The sequence below is a fragment of the Eulemur rufifrons genome, chromosome 28 (genome assembly GCF_041146395.1).
Source record: "Eulemur rufifrons isolate Redbay chromosome 28, OSU_ERuf_1, whole genome shotgun sequence".
NCBI lineage: Eukaryota > Metazoa > Chordata > Mammalia > Primates > Lemuridae > Eulemur > Eulemur rufifrons.
In genome coordinates this window covers 66,744,208-66,763,516 of record NC_091010.1, presented here as the reverse complement: position 1 = coordinate 66,763,516, position 19,309 = coordinate 66,744,208, and the positions used below count along the sequence as shown (strand labels likewise).

The 19,309-nt window shown below is 46.1% G+C and overlaps 1 protein-coding gene across 3 annotated transcripts in view; it reads left to right on the top strand.

Moving 5' to 3' along the window:
* C28H10orf90 (chromosome 28 C10orf90 homolog) overlaps positions 1 to 19,309 on the top strand; it is a 195,067-nt gene that overhangs the window by 102,924 nt on the left and 72,834 nt on the right. For 2 of the 3 annotated variants that reach the window (XM_069460698.1, XM_069460697.1), the window contains exon 3: positions 18,837 to 18,928. In XM_069460698.1, coding sequence (XP_069316799.1) covers positions 18,837 to 18,928 — 92 coding nt within the window. Of the gene's footprint in view, positions 1 to 12,045; positions 12,068 to 18,836; positions 18,929 to 19,309 lie in introns of those variants that run through there. The other variant, XM_069460699.1, reaches the window with a different exon arrangement.

Below are 19,309 nucleotides of genomic sequence, written 5' to 3'. Positions count from 1 at the left end.
ATGGCTCATTGTCATTCATGCTGTGCTCCCTAATGAGGATGTTCCAAAGGGAAAGGCCTGACTGCGGCAGAAGGACAGTGCTTCTCTGTCGCCTGTGAAAGAAATGGCCATATTTTCTCCACATTTATTTCCATCAGGAAGATCCAAGACAAATTCAAGAAAAAAAGAAACAAATTACAATTTTGTTTGAAAATATATATGTATCAGAATCCCTGCTTCCATGGGTTTAAATTGTGAATGTTTTTCTAACAATTTCCTTTGCGTCCAGGAATTTCAAACAGTGCACTTGATGTATAGAGGTCTGAGCACAGCTTCATGCTTTACAGTCTTGTAGCACCAATCTACTGAGAATAGAGGGTTTGTTTAAAAATTTCCTAGGACCGAGGAGATCATATGTGGCTCTTCCCATGAGTGAGTCTCAGATGCTCCTTCGAGGGCCAAGGTGGGAAGTGGCCTGTCCCGTTCCTGACAGGAAGGTGCTATCGTGGTGACTGTGTCCTCCACAGAAGCTCTCGAAGGAAAACACATGCAGATTGCAGACCCCAGGGCTCTGTTGCGAGGAAGCGCCAACTTCCCACAGTGGGGGTGCAGGGGGAACGGCAGCTCCCCGAGACTTTCCAAGTCCCCCGGCTACTCTGCGTTTCTTCAATTTGCTGAGGGGCAGAGAACGCAGCACAAACAAACCTGGAATTCATTTCCAGGAATTATGATGTGCGCAGTGGCAAAATGAAGGTGCTATGGACCCAGTGGTGCTGCCATCTTCCCTGCCTTTGGAAATGAAAGAGATGTAGGGACACTGTCTCTGTGGGTGTCCTGGAAGAGCTAGAGATAATTCTCGGACCCTGGTTTATGACAGTCCCATGAACAGAGAGACCGTGTCTCCCAAACACTGCAGGAGCCTCTTTTTTCACAGAACATCTGTCTTCTGGGTGGATCCTAAGGGCTTAGATAGTCAGAGAGAATAGTACCCTGTGACAATAGTAAGAGCAGGCACTGTGACAAATGGCAGATGTTGACACTGATGAGAATGAAATGGCAGAGAATAGACACCCAGAAATTCTCAAGGGACAAAACCAAAGAAGCAGTTTGGGCAAAGACGTAGGAGGTCTGAGGCCCACATCGGAAACACAGAGCGTGAGCAGGTAGCAAACCAGAGTTTGGCACAAACAGGTAAGTTCTGCAGGCTCCTGGGTGGGGCAGGCTGTGCCCTGGCTTGCAGTGCGGAGGGCTTCCTCAGGGAAGCCGATCTGGGGAGGTAAGAGGAGATTCCCCAGCCAGAGGGTGTACGTGGGGCTGCCCACTCCAAGGGAGGGGTAAGAGGATGGGAAAAGCCCTTCCCTCCCTCTCACAACGGACCCTGGTATTTATGTCCTCCTCCCTCCTCTTTGTATGTATACAATTCTTGGTCTTGGGGCTTCGGCTCTAATCTGGCCCCAACTCCCATGGGGTTCCTGGTCTCAAAGGAAAGGCACCATCTGAACATTCTGGACCGGGTCCACCCCTGGAGATCCAGCACTTGTAATTCAGCCTGGTGCAGCAAGCGTTTAATTAGCTCTCATGCCTACTGGCAGCTGCCCCTTCTTAGCTTCTGCCAAGTGCCAGGTACTTGTGCTGAGAGCTTTCCATGCAGTAAGCGGTTCCATAACGTGAGTGTGATGTGGGTTCTCGTTTTACAGACAGGAAACAGGCTCTCAGAAGTTAACTTCACTGAAGTCAGAGTTGGTGTCAGGTCCTTTAACATCTGCACTCTCTCCTCATTGCGTCATCTCCCCATGTCCAGGATTAGGCAGTGAGGACAGGGGCCTCCTGCCCCCAGGGGGCTACAGTCCATGCAGGGAAGCAACTGCCCAATCACTACAATACAACATGCTCTGAAAACACAGAACTGGTTTGTTTTGTCTGGTGGCGAAAAGTTCTGGGAGGAAATAGCTTCAGGTGGTCCTTAAATGATAAGACAGATTTCCCTGGGTTTAAAGGGACTTAGTCTATACTCAGAGAACTTGGGGAAGCTATCACCTTGACTGCAAGTTTTCAGGGCTAACATATGTGCAATATAGCTGGGAAGAGATTTAAGCATAAGCATATTATCTATGAAGCTAAGAGAAGTCCACTGTTGGGAGGCCCGTTGGGTTTATGTGAAGCTTAACAATACAGCAGCAAGTTTTTATTCTATTTTATTTTTAAGAACACTTGTTCTTGCTGCCTCTTCATATGAGTCTAGACTCTACTTATTGGCGTTCATCTGGGGTGATCCCACTTTGATTAAGCTTAGTAAAACCTCCAGGCCAAAACTCAGAGACCGTGAGGGGCTGTCTTCTCCCAGGTTTCTAGGGCCAAGAGAAGTGATGGGGAATGGGGTGAAGATGCAGTTGTGATGTCGGTCACTGGGAGGGGCCTCGGACCCCAGCCTGCATGGCCTCTTGGAAGATCCCATTCACAAAGAGAAGGCAGCTTACCCGTTGAGCATCTGGGACCACCCAAGAGGTTCATCGTAGTTACCCACCATAAGCAAATAGAGCCATAGGTCGAGTTGGGGACATGGAAGGCTGGGATGGAACGAGACGGAAGGAAACCAGACTTAGCTCTGACAGCCTGGAGGCACAGCTGGGAAAGGTGGACGTCCATCCTGGCTCCAGCACCCAGCTGTACAGGACCAGGGAGTGTGTTGATCTAGATAGGGGCGGTGGCTGCCTGACTTTGTCTGTTACCCACAGCTACCCAGGAACTAGCCAAATGTGTCTTATTTCCAACCCAGAGAAGACAGTTACATATTTGGTAATTCCATGTTATGTTGGATTGTTTATCTTTTTATTATTAAGTTATAGGAGTTCATTATATATCTTGGATATCTGTCCTTCGTCAGAAATACGGCTTGCAAATATTTTGTCCCAGTCTGTGGCTTGCCTTTCATTTTCTTAATAGTTTCTCCTCATGAACAGAAATTTTTACCTTGATGAAGTCTAATTTATCTTTGTTTCATTTATGGTTGTTACTTTCTGGGTGCTACATATGAAAACGTTGCCTTGTTTTAATTCAGAAAGACATTCTGCTATGTTTCCTCTAAAAGCTTCATGGTTTTAAGGTTAGATCTGTGATTCATCTCAAAGTAATTTTTGTGAAGCGTTTGAGGTGAGGGGTGAGGTGCATTTTGTTTCCAGTGGAATATACACTAATTCCAGGGCCACTGCTGGGGTAAACTCTACTTGGTCAGCGTGAATTAATCCTGTATGTTGTTGGATTCTGTCTGCTAATCTTTGTTAAGATTTTTGCCTCTATGTTAGGGTTTCTCATCCTCAGAACTGTTGACATTTTGGGCCGGATCACACTTTGTTGTGGGGGTCTGTGCTGTGTATTATGGGATGTGTAGCATCATCACTGGTCTCTACCCACCGGATGCCAACAGCATTCCTTCCACAGTTGTGACAACCAAGAATGTCTCTAGACAATGCCAAATGCCCCCTGGTGGGAAAATCACCCCCAGCTCAAAACTATTGGTCTGTGTTCCTGAGGGATATTTGTTCCTTCCTTTCTGTTTTTGTTTTTTGTTTTTTTGTAATGTCTTTATCAGGTTTTGCTGTTAGGACTTTGCTGGCCTTCTCTATTTTCTCGTCTTTTTGTACTATTGGCATCTTTCTTCCTTAAATGTCTGATAGAATTCATCTTTCCCATGTGTGCCTACAGCTGCCTGGGCTGAGTTGGATTTTCGTCCATCTCATTCCATCCCAGCCTTTCATTTCCCATCTCCAGTGAAGCCATCTGGGTCTGGAGCATTCTTTATATATTTTTAATATGGGGTCAGTTTTTTCAAATAGATTTAGGGCTCTTAAGACTTTTTGTTTCATCTTGTGTCATTTCAATAAGCAATATTATTTCAAGAAATTTGTATATTTTTTCTAAGTTGTTGAATATATTCACATAAAAGTTATTCATAATATTTTGTTATTATCCTTTACACGTCTGTAGGCTCCTTTCGTTCCTAACAATGACAATTTGTGTGTGTTTTTAATTTTTTTCTTGACTAATTCTTTTAATTTTTTAAAAGAACTAGCTTTTAAATTTGTTAATTTTTTTCTATCTTTTTTATGTTCATTGATTTATTATTTTCTATCTCCACTCTTATTTTGGTTTGCTTTTTATCATCCATGTTAATGTGCATGTATCTGTAGTTTATTCACTTTCACTGTTGGATAGTTGAATATCTAACAATTTATTTGTAAATTCTTTTAAAGAACATTTTGATTGTTTTCAGTTTTTTTAATATCATTAAAAACAATGATACTATGAAGTCCCAGATATGCAAATGTACAAGTTTTTTAATGCACATATTGTGTTTTATTTAGTTTGAGATGCATTATTTTATATTTTAATATATCTGAAGTCAGAATATATATTAAAATTAATGTCTTAGAGTATAACTAACAGCTTCTTTTGGTGATACAATAAAAATGGCACAACTTATAATCAATGAAGTGTTTGATTTTGATGAAATGCTGTAAATAAGAGCAGAAAATAACCAATGTGTTATTTTTCACAGTGATCGTGTTAGTTTATGCTCACTAGTCACTCATGGGAGTTCCTGTGGCCCTACGTCCTCACCAATATTTAGTATTGTTGATTTTTTGCCAACCTAGTAGATGTAAAAAGGTCTCATTATACTTTTATTTTGCATTTCTGTATTTACTAATGAGCTTGAATATCTTTTCAGTTGCTTGGTGACCATTCCTCTTGAGAAATGCCTGTTTTATCTTTGCCTGTTTTTCCACTGGGTTGCTGGTCTTTCTCAAATTAATTTACAGGGGTTTTAAAAATTAGTTTTGATACCAACCTTTTGTCTGTTACATGGGTTACAAATACCTCTTTCTAATTTGTAGCTTGCCTTCTCTCTTTAGGGAATCTATTGATAATCAGAAATTATTAAATTAAAAATGATTTAATTTATCAAACTTTAATAGTATTTGGGGAACATTATAAAGATATCAGTTCTTATACAGGATGATGAAAATATTAACTATTTTCTCTTTAAAAAGAGCTTTTCTTTTTGCATTTAAGTTTTTGGATTATCTGGAGTTGATTTGTAGGTATGATAAGGAGAAAGTTTTCTCCAATTTTGGTTTTTAAAATAATGATAACTGATCATCCCAGCATCGCTTATTGTATTTTCTTTTTTTCGTCTTGTGTTTATTGCATATATCCACTGCTATGCATGCTATATGTAGCATCTCATTATTTTTCACATTTCCATATATGCGAGAGGGGTCTTTTTTTGGGTTCTTGATTCTTTTCCACTAGTCTGTTTTTGTTCATTTCTATAGTAATAAATTGCCTTTTTTTCTCACTTTTATAATAAATTTTGATATCTGATAGGGCAGTCCCTGCCTATCTGTACATCTGTCTTTCTCCAAATGGCCGCCTCATTGATATTACTGTCCAATAGATTTGACATGTCCCCTCACGCTCGGCCCCTCAGGAGAGGCTGGTGTCACTGGGCACACAGAGAACCCACAGAAAGCTGGGACTCAATGTCAGAGGCTGTGGGAATGATCTTTAAGGAGGACTTGAGAGTCTAACTTTCCCAATGCGGTCAGAATTGCGGAACCCATTCTGCGGGGGAGAAACCAAGGGAGAGAAAGCAGGGGACTCATTCCGTGCTCACAGCTGGTCCATGCTGGAGCTGTCCTGGAGCACAGTGGGCTGAGTGGGTTCCAGTGCGGAATTGCAGACCTCGAGACAGAGCCATGTTTCTTGGGATGCCAGGACCTCATTTGCTCCGATAGGTTTTGCTCCATGCCTCCAAAGCGTTCTTTGGGTGAGCGTCTGACTCTTGGTCAGTTCCTCGTGCAGCCCCACCCAGCTCCACTGGACCAGTTTTGCAAGCAGCACGAGCTTTGTCCCTCGCTCTTTCCTCACCAGCACACTTCTCAGCTCTTTCTTTATCCTTTTAAAGCAATTATATGTTTCTATGCTTCTCAAACTCCCCCAGACTAGTAAGCGGGTTTGACCCCTCTCTGTCTAGGTATCTGGAGTGTTTACTCTTGGTGTTTGCTCCTTTTCTTCACGGTCCTGAGACCTGATGGACCCACGTGCCGGTGGCTGCTCAGGCACCTCCCTCTCCTGCGCCTTCACAAGGAGAGAGGGAGAAAAGGCCCCGCCAGGGAGCTGGCAGGAGAGCCGTAATTACCCGAGCTAGTCTCTCTCTAAAGTTCAAGTTCATTAGTGAAACTTCCTTTATCTTGTCATTCTAGTTTCTGGTTTCTGATGAGCTGGCACTTATTTTGCAATCAAGAGTAAAAATGTTGAACTAAAATAATAACTAGCATCATTAACTTTTTAAGGAATGTTAACTGCATATAAACTCCATGAGGGCAGACATTTTTCTGCCTATTTTGCTCCTTGCTGTGACCCTGGCACCTAGATCGATGTCTGGCCCATGGTTGATGCTATATTAATATTTTCTGGATAAATAAAGAAATGAATTTTACTGGGTGCTTCCTATCTGTCAGTGGTGTGCCAAAGGCTTTCCATGTGCTTCTTTCTTAGTTCTGATAACAATCCAATGAAATCGATATCATGATCCCTGTTTTGCACTTGGGGAAACTGAGGCATAGAGAAGTTAGATGACTTGTCTAAGTCACAGACTTTGTAAGTGGTCAAGACAGATTCAAACACACATCTGTGGGTTGCCAAAGAACGTGCTCTCAGCCTCCATGTGGCAGTGCCGCTATCACTGACGTTATGCAGATATGAGCCGCTGCCTTCCAGGAGTCTGAGAATCGCCGCTGCTTGTTTCACTCAGTGGTGGGGGCAGGGAGGCTTCACTGAGCATCATCTTTCCTAGAACCCCTACAAAAATACAAATAAGCCAATTTAAAAATGAGGAAAGGATCTGGACAGACATTTTTCCAAAGAAGAAATACAAATGGCCAATAAGTGCATGAAAAGATACTCCACATCATTGGTCACTAGGAAAATGCAAATCAAACCACAATGAGATGCCACTTCACACTCACTAGAATGGCTAGAATCAAAAAGATGGGCAGTAACAAGTATTGAGAAGGGTGGGAAAAATGAAACCTTCATGCTTTGCTAGTGGCAGTGTAAAATGATTGGTCACTTTCTTGTTTTTATTTTAATAGATTTAGGGGCACAAATTGAGTTCTGTTACATGTATATATCGCATAGTGGTGAAGTCTGGGGGTACAGTCACTTCAGAAAAGAGTTTGGCAATTCCTCAAAAAGTTACACGTGGGGTTACCATATGACCCAGCAATTCCACTTCTAAGTATATACCCGTGAGGATGGGAAACATATGTGCACACAAAAACTTGTACATGAATGCTAACAGTAGCATTATTCATGTAACCCCAGAGTGGAAACAACCCAAATGTCCATCAGCTGTTGAACAGATCCATAACACATGGTATCTATATATAATCATGCAGTGGAATATTATTCAGCCGTAAAAGGAAGGATGTCCTAATGAGTGTCACAGCATGGATGACCCTTGAACACATGTTAAGTGAAAGAAGCCAGACATCAAAGGCCGCATGTTGTATGATTCCATTTAAATGAAATGTCCAGAACAGGCAGATCCCAACAGAGAAAGTAGCTTAGTGGTTGCCAGGGGCTGGAGCGAAGGGGTACTGGGGAGGAACTTCTCACAGGTACGGGGCTTCTGCTGGGGATGATGAAAATGACCTGGAATTAGTGGTGATGGTTGCACAACGTAGTGAATATACAAAAACTGCTGAATTGTACATGTAAAAGGATATACTTTATGGCACATGAATTATATCTCAATAAAGCTATTAAATTTAAAAAATCAATTGCAGAGAGAGGAGAGAGAGAACACTTGGCCCAGCAGGAGGAAGGGCTGTGGTTAGAAGAGAACTAGACTAAGAGGTAGAGGTCTGGGGCCTTTGTTAGACCTGACTGAGTGAGCTGCCCGTGTCCCTCTCCAGCTGGGGCTCTCTGGGAAGCCCTGTCCCTCTCTGAGCCTCTGTGTCCTTTGTTTTGCGTTGTGGTAGGTGTGGACAAGCTGACATTTAAGGCTGCTTAGAATTCTTACGTGCCTCCACATCTAAGGGGACAGTTTCTCTGGTTCTTGCCTAAATTTCAGGCCTACTCTCCAGCAGGAGGGGATAGTGGGGGACAGGGAGTACTAGGATCCTTGCCCCATTAAATGACAACAATAGCAGAAACAAAAGACCAAAGAACTCAAAACAAGAAGCGCAGCAGGGAGAAGAGCAACCTTGTTCTAACCCTCTAGCGTAGCTGATATGCTGTTGGAGAGTTTTGTAGAGAGGCCGCTCTGGTTTGCTAAGGAGCACGCAGGATAACAGCCGTGGTGTGAGCATCTCTGAGCCTGGGTGTTTCCTTTAATGCTGGGCTCTCAGATCTGCTCCAGTGACAGTGGCTCTCTCCCCAGACCCCCAAAGTGCAGTGCATGGCTAATGGCTCTTATAATGAGAGATTTACGACTTGGGGCATCCAGACGCTGCAGCAACCTCATTTGCCCGGCTCATGGCAGAGCCTGTAATCATCTCTGCAGGCCCCAGCTCCAGGCTCCACACATGCTGCTCTGGCCAATTCAGCCAAGCAGATGAGAAACAGGAAGCCCCACAGCCCAACAAGAGTCGCGTTGCTCCTGGAGAAGGAGAGGAAATCCATCCTGACATCTTAGGAAAATATTTTTGTGTCTTGTTTATGTAATGACTCCTGAGTTGACAGGTGCTTTTGGTCTCATCGGAGTGTGTGGCTTCACAGCAGAGCTGGACGCAGCTCCAGGTTCTCTTGTGCAGCAGGTTTCAAAGACGTCCCATTTTTCCTCCTGGTGGGTTGGCTGTTCTCCAGCCCTGAACTAAAAGCAAATAACCTATTAATATTCTTGCTCCTCCTACAGAAAGTTGCCTGGCTAGTGAGTCTGGTAATTGGGATCCTCTTGCAGCTTGGATCTCCCTTAGGATGAAGCTGGGGGTGCCGGCATCTCTTCCTGGCCACTGTTGTCCACAGTGGGGTCCCAATTTTCTGTCACCCACCTGCAAGGGCAGAAATAGTCACCTCTGAAATCAAACCACTCCATAACTGTCAATGCTATGTGATACTGATTCTTGTTTAGTGAGATTGACAACAAAATGAGTGCATAATGATGCAAAAATACTGATTTCTACTTAATGAAAGAAGTAAGTTAAAGGGAGACCCACCCTTTCACACACACCCTCCCTCAGGTGTCCCCAACACCTCTTGCACCGGCTATGGAAGGACAGGGAGTGAGAGGGGAGTGCATCCTTTCACACTGAAGACCATGTTGAAGGTGTTTGTGTTACACAACAGAGACCACCCGTGTTTGCTTACACGGGTCAAGGTCTTAAATAAAACCAAGAAAATATCATATAATAAGACCAAGATGGAACCACAGAACAAAACGCAAAAGGTAATTCATAAAAAAGAATAAAAAGCAGGGACTTGAATCCATGTTCATGGCAGCAGCATTTGCAGTAGCCAAAAGGTGGAAGTAACCCGAATACCCATTGATGGGTGAATGGATAAGCAAACTGTAGTCAATACATCCAGTGGAGTATCGTCCATCCTTAAAAAGGAAGGACATTCTGATACATGCTAGACAGACTTGGATGGACCTTGAAGACATTATGCTAAGTGAAATAAGCCAGTCACGAAAGGACAAACACTGTATAATTCCACTAATATGCGATGCCTGGGGGAGTCCAATCCATAGAGCCAGAAAGTAGAATGGTGGTTGCCAGGAGCTGGGGGGAGGGGGAGGGGTTAGTGTTTAGTGGAGACAGAGTTTCAGTTGTGCAAGGTGAAAAGTGCAGGGCTGGAGATGGATGGTGGCGGTGGTTGCACAACATTGTGAACATGTTTAATACCACTGAACTGCACACTTAAAAATGGTTAAGATGGTAGATTTTGTTAAGTGTATTTTACCACAATTTAAAAAAAATGAGATAAGCCATAAGAAAAAATGGTCAAATCCACATTGCATAGAAAAATCTCTCTTTCTGTGTCTCATTCCCCCATTAGAGTATGAGCTCTTCAAAGGCAGAGATCCTGGGCTTCCCTCATCTTTGATACCCCAGCCCCTGGCCCGGAACCTCAGACCCGCTACGCTCTCAGCGAGTGAGCGCTACCCTGACATAGTGTCGCGATTGCCTGGATGGCAGACAGCCAAGCACGGCGCCGCGGCTTGCAGCATGCTTTCTCGTGTGTTATCGTATTTGGTCATCCTCACCGTCCTTGGGGCCGCTGGCCCCACCCCGTCCTCCAGGAGAGCCCACACTGCACCCCATGGAAGGCAGAGCCGGGACGCCCACCCTGGACGCCAGAAGGCCTGTGCTTCAGATTGCAGGGGTCTGGGATGCAGCTAGAGCCCAAGCGACTACAAAATACAGTAGACAGGCTTTTAAAACATCTTTGGTATACACCGTGATTTTCTGAAAGAGTTGAAAATTATATGTGAAACTGTAGATAATAACACAATATTTTTCTGAGGGCCTGTTGTGTGACAGCACCGTGCTAAGCCCACGAAAACTTTTATTTACTTCATTTAATCATCCCCAGCCGGGCAATGCACACGCCAGTCTTGTCTTCTCTGACAGAGGAACAGCAGCTGAGGTTATAGCTCGTGCGAGGGTAGAGTGGGAGAATGTGGTAGTGCCAAGTGTCACCCCGGGCCAGACGCCAGAACCAGGCTGCTCCATGTCCACTGTCCCCGCGTACAGGGATTGTTAATACTGCAAACTCCCAGCTGTGGGCTGATTGGAAGGGTGACCCTCGGCAAGATACTTACGTGAAGCTCAGCTTCCCCATCTGTACAATGGGGGCAATAACAGTGCCCTCCCCAGGAGGCCATTTTTCATGTTAAAAGAGATGATACGTGCACAGCGCTTAGCTCATGTGTGTCTTGCAATGAGCGTGCAGCTGCTCCAGACGTTACGACGCGATGGAGACGCTGACTGCCCTCAGAGTGCCTTGGGAACGCCCAGTGAGGGTACGTTGGCCACTGTTTGGGAAGCTGCACACAAAGGCACCGTCCACTGATTGTAATGACCCGTGCTATCTGTGCCTTATCCAGGTGCTCTCCCTGTAAAATGGCGCATTCCACCTGAAAGGCAATGAATTATGTGATTTCTCACATCTCCCCTTTGGCCTTGGCTGTAAACTTACCCTGAAGCTGTGATTCATTGTGCCCCTGCCTCCTTGCGCCCACTTGGTTCAATGATTTCTCCAGCTTGTTATTTGCTTTTTAAGAAATCAGTTTAACTGGTTTTTAACTGTGCTGTTACCTATAAGCTACCTCAAATTTGGCTGGGTATAAATTATATAACAATGTTCACTCTAATTTAGTGTCAAAGACGTTTTACTAAACTGCATGAAAACCAGTTGTTCTTGTAATAGCTTGCGTGGTAAACAGACTTGTGTTGCCCAATTTTCTAGATAAACCAGTTTGTAAAAATTGGTAACAAGTAGATTAAACAAATTAACATGGCGGTATTATCTGGATTTCTTTTAATACTAAGAAAACTTTCAAACACACTAAGATGCTGCCTGGCAAGGGGATCAGCATCAGCAAAGTCAGTGAAAAATAAAGTGCTGAGAATTGGAGAGAAAGAAGAGAAATTGCATCTGACCATAGGCAGTGGGTGAAATAGCTCCTTCTCTCATCTCTAGCAGCGTCCTACAGGCAACTTTCACGTAGGCTCATGCAAACTTGCTGTACTCGTCAAAGACACCTTGGGTGTCATCCTCAGAGCGGTGACCAGTGCCGCTGCTAACGAGAAGTGACACAAGGTAGGCCCACTCCTCCCCCCCCCCACTTCCTTGGTTGCTCTGTAAACATTCCGGTGACTTCATCACATGTGGAGCTTTGAGGTCCTGCGGCCCTGGCCGGAAGGTGGGAGCCTGATCATTCCGAGAGTAGTTACAGAGGTGAACTGTGGCCGTTTTATTTTTCGTTTAACCAAACACATCCTTGTCATTAAAAGACCTTGGAAACTGAGTAATATGGCTTTGAGATGTCAGTGGAGCATGAGCAGACGGTCTGGGGAAGGTACGTTCTGATTTTTTCCCCACAGGTATAACCCTTATCAAAATATAAAATAATATACTCACTTAGTCCGTTCTCAGCCAGCACCGTGCTGAGCCCCGGGAGAAGAAGAATCAGACATCCTACAAAGACCTGGTCCACTCGGGGAGACAGACTCGTGAGCAGATCGTCACAGAGCAGTGTGACAGGGACGCGCTGTAGAGCCTGTTGGGGGCACTGGTGGGGGCTGAAACTGGTTCCCAAAAAGACACGTTCAAGGCCTGGACATAACCCCGATGCCTGTGAGTGTGACCTTATGTGGAAATAGGGTCTTTGCGGGTGTAATCAAGTTAAGATAAGGTCACACTGGGCTGGGGGGGGGGCCCTAAATTCAACGACTAGCGTCTTTATAAGGAGAGAGAGATTTGGAGGCGCACAGGGGAGGTGCCACATTAAGGTGCAGACAGAGATCGGGGTGAGGCTGCCACAGCCAAGGAACACGGAGAATTGCTGGCAACCACCAGGGGCTGGGAGAGGCAGGAAGGACCCTCCCCTAGACCCTTCAGAGGGAGCATGGCCCTGCCGATGCCTGGATTTCAAACTTCTGGCCTCCAGAGCTGTGGAAGAATAAATTCCTGTTGGTTTAAGCCGCCCAGGCTGTGGGAGTTTGTGGAGGCAGCGCAAGGGAATCAAGGCGGGACCACACACCTGGGGGGGGGAGGGGCGTGTGGCTGGGGGGCAGGTCAGGAAGTGCGTCTAAGAGGAGGTGATCTCAGGCTGAAGCGAGGGTGAGGAGTGAGGGGTTAGCCCAGTGGGAACACTGGGACGGTGACACCATGAGCAAAGCTGCAGAGATATCCAAGCTGGCCGCGTGTGGGAGTGGAAGTGGCCTTGCTTTAAGGGCTCCTGGCCTGGGCTCCTTGAACTCCCAGGAGCCCCTACGTGTGCTCAGGTTTCACATGCTTCCCCGAGCCCTGTTCAGGGGGAGAAATGTGTCCTTTGCATTTGAGGTTTTGAAGGAGCACATGTCCCCACGAGGTCACAAACTGGAGATGTCAAGGGGACTTGGCATGACCCTGTCAGGTGACGAGGCTACTGGGGTCACCAGCTTGATTGTGACCTTGCTGAGCCCAGGCAGTGCAGGGAGGTTGAATTGATGCAAAGGAGCAGAGCCTCTGTCATGGGGTCAAGCCAGCCTTGGCTTTCAGGGGGACGTTGAGGTGAGGGGAAGGGAGGGGTGCGGAGGGGTGCCTCCATTTCCAGTGGAGGGTAGCGGCCAAGGTGATGACACAGGAGGAGGAAGAGGCAGGCATGAGGGGAATTGGGTGGTTCCCTTTTGAAAAAGCCATTCGAGGGGACCTGGAGGCAGCTGGCTCTAAGGCTGGTGCTTGCAGGGGGGACCTGGGCCTTTCCTTGACCAGATTGGTCTGTATGGGTTTGTGAAGAGGGTATAGACAGAGAACCCATAAAGGGGGTCAAGCAGAGAACCCCCAAAAGAAAGACACAGTAGCCCTTATGGGAGGCAGGTACTAAGAAGACCATAGTCCAGAATATCACATCTCACAGATGCAGTTAATTGAATTTAAATCTGAAAAGTGATTCTCTTGGAGAAACTTCCATTTTAAAATATTAAAAAGTATTTTTAAAGATATGGTGAAAATTCAGAGTAAACCTTGACTACTATAAGACTAGAAATGAGGAAAGGCATTTAAAATCCAAGAAGTGGAAACTTGAGCATGCCTTCTCTGCCTCTATGAGAATGGAGTAGATACGAAAATAAGTAGAATTACCGGACAATCCAAAGGCCCAAGTGTTCATTGCTTGGGTGTTACTTTGGCAGATTGATTCCCTTGGTGACAGTGCTTATAGGGACAACTCCGGCAGTACCAGCTACAGGTGGGAATTGTGTGGTGTCAGCCACATCCTACGCTTCATTCAGTGTCCAAAGATGCTGGATTTCCCTGCTTTTGTGCTTTCCATTAAGCCATTTCCGCTTTTCCCTTTGACCTCATCTTGGGCAGTGCCACCTCCTCCCACCCACCCCCCATCTTCTCTAAATCCACCCCGTCTGAAAAGGCCATTCCCAGTATCCCCTCCTCGCCCAGACTCTTCCTGGTTTCCTTGCTGTAAGGACTCTCAGTGAGGCTTATCAAGGCTGGGCTAGTAGAGCCGTGACTTTCTCATAGAGCCCTTGGGAGGAGACGGCATCTCCTCCACCCTGTCTCTCAGCCCAGGGCCCTGCACACCCTGGGCAATGCTTAGACTCCTGCCCATGTGGCTTCCATTGCTGAAGCACACCCCTTCCTCCAGGGAGGAAACCTGGATTCCAGAAGCACTTGGCTCAGGGCCTTGTGGTGTGTTTGCTCATGGCAGCCGTGGGCTGGGAAGCAGCTCAAAGTGAGGGATGGTTTGGGACGTGCCACTTGTGCAGATGGAGACAGACACAAGTACAGTCCTTCCAACCGTCTTAGGAGAGAAAAGCTCTCAGCACAGGCCAGTGAGCTCACACGCTCTCCAGGGGCTCAGAGGACCAGAGTGCTGGCACCAAACAGAACCAGCTCATAAACCAGCAATGACGATGGCAGCTAATTGGGCTGGTTTTTAATTACCTTCAAAATAAAAGTCAGCATGCTGGCTTCCATGGTGGTTTTATTCTAATTGAAGCTATTGGTGAAAAGCCTCATTTAGATCCCACGCCCACAGACTAGGTGCAGTTTTCTAAAAGCCGTGGAGTGGTTTCTGAATCAAAGAGTTATGGTTCTCTTCTGGGGCCTCAGACTCACCAGCTGTAAAGGAGCTTGTTGGGCTAAGACCAACACGTGGCCATGGACTGAGGTGCATGGAATGCCCTGGAAGGCTTGCTATGGAGCAACACTGACCCCAACCTGGGGTTCTCACTCATAGGCCTGCAGGTCAGTGAGGGGGACCCAAAAACATGCATTTTTAACAAGTTCCTCCAATGACACTAATGTAGCTGGTCTGGGGGCCACACTTGGACAGCCCCCGCTGTTAAACAGCAATATGAGTTAGGACCCTGGCTCAGGTCAGGTTTCCAAGAAGCTGAGCCTGAGGCAGGGGTTGAGGGCATGGGGGCCTGGGGTGCTCTTCTAGAAAGTGCCCAGGAGAGAGCAGGGAAACCTTCTAGGGGAGAGCCCAGCAAGGACGTTGCCCCAGGCAAAGTCTGGCCTTTGGTTTATGCTCTGGAGCATGAACAACAGAGTTGTCCTGGCCTTTGTATTCCAAAGACTCACCACAGGCTGTGTCCAATGTTGTGGACCATTCTCAGAGTGAAGCTGTGCGCCATTGCCAACTACCCTCCCAACCGCTGGGCAGGGAGCAGACAGCACCGCTTCCATGTTCTAATTTTATAGACAGGGAAACTGCCATCTCTGAGTTTAAGTAAATTATGCAAAGCCACAAAACTGGACTTTGACCCTGGGCTGCGGACTCCGGAGACAAAGCCTTGTCTAGCGCACATGCGCAGTTTCTCAGGGCCGGCACACCCTCCGCCAGGTCCTTTAAACCAGGGCCATTTCCTGACGCAGTTACAACTTTACTGTTTTCGTAGATCCCCACACACATTTTTCTGATGTTGCCGTCAAGTGGTTCTTGGGCTTTTGCTGGCATTGGAAGTACTTTCCCATGTCGCTATGCAGACTTCATAGTCATCGTTTTAAAGGTCCCACACTACATCTAATACATCGACCTCAGTCTCCCCAACTAGTCTGTGGTGGGAGGAATAATGGTCCTGCCAAAGATGTCTGTGTCCTAATGCCTCGAACCTGTAAATATGCGACCCTACTTGGCAAAAGGGACTTTGCGGGTGTGATTAAGTTAATAACCTCAAGATGGAGGGATTAGCTGGGTTATCCAGGGGGCTCAGTCTAATCCAAGGGTCCTTATTAGAGGAAGGCAGGAGGGTCAGAGTCACAGAAGGAGACGTGACGAGGGAAGCAGAGGTTGGAGTGACGCGGGTCTGTGGGCCCAAGAGCACAGGCAGCCTCTAGAAGCCTGGAAAAGCAAGGGAAGGGATTCTCCTTAGAGCTTTCAGAGAGGAACGCAGCCCTATGGACACCTGATTGTGGTCTGGCGGGACCTGTGTTGGACTTCTGACCTCCCGAACTGTAAGGTAGTGCATTCGTGTTGCTTAAGCCCTCGGCTTGTGATTCTTTGTCACAGCAGCTGCAGGAAACCCATACACGACCCTTGCTTGTCTGATCATGGCAGGGCTCCCTCCTCCTGGTTAGAGATGAGGCTCCACCCCAGAGCTAGTTTTATTGCAGATTGTTATGTTATGGGCACTGCACTAAGGGCTAGTTAGTTACATAATTTAATCCCTTTCAGTGACACTATGGGCACCGCCATTATCTGCATCTCACAGTGAGGAACTAAGGGTGCTGAGTAATATGCCCAAAGCCACATGTGTAGCCAGAGCTGGGAGTCAGGCCCTGGGACTCTGTGGTCTGATTCCAGTGGCTTCTTGACCACTGTTGCCATAGTGAAAGTGACCACCTGTGCCTCGGGGAGGGCTGCCTTGATCCTGCTCATTGACAGTCATAACTGGTGTCGGTTAGCAAACACTAACCCACACCTCATCCCTGCCCTGGTGCTTTACGTACGGTGCCCTTGGTGCACTGATGGCGAGCCTGCATTTGTGCAGGAGCATCTGCATTGCCTGTGTTGTGTGCACGAAGAAGCCCAGAGAGGGTCTGCGGCCCGTCCACGGCAGGTGAGCCTGGGGCCAGGCTGGATGCAGACCCAGACCCGTCCATCCCCAAAGCCTGTGCTGACTCCACAAGATGCTGCAGGACCAGAGCCAGGTGATTTCCATCTTCATCAGCCTTATTGTCAGTTCATTCTGATGCATCAGCTCAGCACAGGAATCCAGGGGACCCTTTCTGGTCTTATATTTATGCTTCATGAAAAGTAATCTGTACCCATCATCTTGAATAACTGTCTCTGTCACTCAATAGCAGTCACACATGCAGGCACAGCCACGTATCCAGATTAAAGCTGATGGGGCTCATTGTCACCCAAGGATGAGAAGAGACATAGCCCGGCTTTGGATGGGTCATTGGTGGCCCTTGAAGTTCCCTCAAGCCATGTCCCTTTAAAAATCTGCCAAACTTGAAAATCTGTAGCATATCATTTTCCCCATAAAATGCTTTAACTTGCAGTCACGTATTGCTTAAGGACAGGTTCTGCAAGATGCATTGTTAGGTGATTTTGTTGTTGAGCAAATATCATGGAGCGCACTTAAACCTAGATGGTGGAGCCCGCTAAACACCTAGGCTGCGTGGTATAGTCTGTTACTCCTAGGCTACCAACCTGTACTAAATGCTGTGGGCAGTTGTACCATAGAATAACTATTTGTGTATCTAAATCTAAACATAGAAATACTATAGTAAAAATACCATATAAAAGATAAATGGTGCACCTGTATGTGGTACTTACCATGAATGGAGCTTGCAGGACTAGAAGTTTCTCTGGGTGAGTCAGTGGGTGAGTAGTAAGTGAATGTGAAGGCCTCGGACATTACTGTACACTCCTGTAGACTTTATAAACATTGGATGCTTAGGCTACACTAACTTAATTTACAAAATTAAGTGATGGCCATGTCACTGGGTAAGAAGAATTTTTAGCTCCATTATAATATTATGGGAACACTATCACATATGTAGTCCATCACTGACCAAAATGTCATTGTGTGGAGCATGACTGTACACCTAAAAGTTTTATTAAACCCCTTGGTGAGTAGATAGGCAGGACACTAGCAGCTGGGAGCCATCCCTTATAGCTCTTTGAAAAGTCACCTTCCCTAGAGCACCTTCACTGTGGAGGCAAATGGTGGCCCTGGGCTGTGGACATGGGTCTCAGGCTAGCCTTGCACCGTCTCCTTGTGCTTCATTCACGTTCCTGCATTAACAACCTGGCAGAGGCCACTGTGAGAGACCTTTGGGGTGGAGGGTGCTGACACCTGCAGCTTAAGGCTGCCTCAGTCTGCCTAGGGCCCCAGGCAGACGTCTCAATCCCACTAGCGTCATCTGAGAGTGCTTTGTACTTGGGAGCACTTCTCCCCGGGGCTCCATGAGGTGTGCAGGGCAGGTCTGGTGGATGAGGAGGTTCTGGTGAGGAGTGGCTCCGTAGATGACCTAGTGGACGGTGAAGGGTGAAGCCGGACCTACAACCCAGGTCATCCGGTTCTTGGTCCAGTGTTCTGTGCAGTTGTCTTAGCCGTCCTTGTGGCAGGTGTACATGGAGGGCACATGTGGGGGATTTTACACAGTCTCACAATATTATCACCAACTTATCCTCAGATGTTCTAAAACAGTTTTCATGTTAGGGCTGTGTCGCCCATGGCCCCTCCAGTAATGGCAGCATTAAGAGACTGAATGCAAGCTGGGCTTGTATTTCAGCCTTTCTTAACTCTAGCGGTGTTGGAAATCTATCAATGTGATTCTCTCTTCCACTGGGTGTAAACTTAGGACACTGGTGAACGTGACAAGGCTAAAACTGTGCAATTATTACTGAGTCCAAGGAACATAGATGATCGTATGCAAGAAGGAATCTTGAAGCATAAAAAACCAAGAATGAACTCAGAGAGCCTAAATGGAGAGGAATGGAATGAATGAGGGAATGTTCAAGGTTTTGTCATGGCTTAGACTATGCAGGATTCACTATTGTCAAATACAACATGTGAGTAGGTGACATTAAATTTTATAGTAGAGTTATATATTCCATTTTATCCTTTTATATACACTAAAAAGTAACAATATTATCTCCTCTTGCCTAGGATTACGGGACAACCACTATAGTACAAACGATCAAATTGCCCTTAAAACTCTCCAGTCTGATGTTACAGAGAAGAAACCTCACTTCACCGAGGTAACGTATATTTCTAACTTCTAGAGTAGTCAGCAAAATGCACCCAACTATAAAATATAATCACTGGCCTACTTGTGGTGTGATTGCATTTTATTTTGTTTAGTCAAAAATTGAATTAGTGTAGCAGAAAATCTAACCACCAATGACTAAAACTTGTTACACTGAAGTATGCACTATATATTTATTTATTCTTTTATAATCTTCACCCACAATTGGTAAGTTTGCAGTATCATGAGAAAATATGGTGATCAATCTCAATTTTAAACCAAAATTAATCTTCTGGAAAGAAAGAGAAAGAGAGAATTATGCCATATAGCATTTTGAAGGTGGGGAAGAGGTACTCTGAAATCTAATAAGCTAGTATAGGTTGTTGTACCTGCA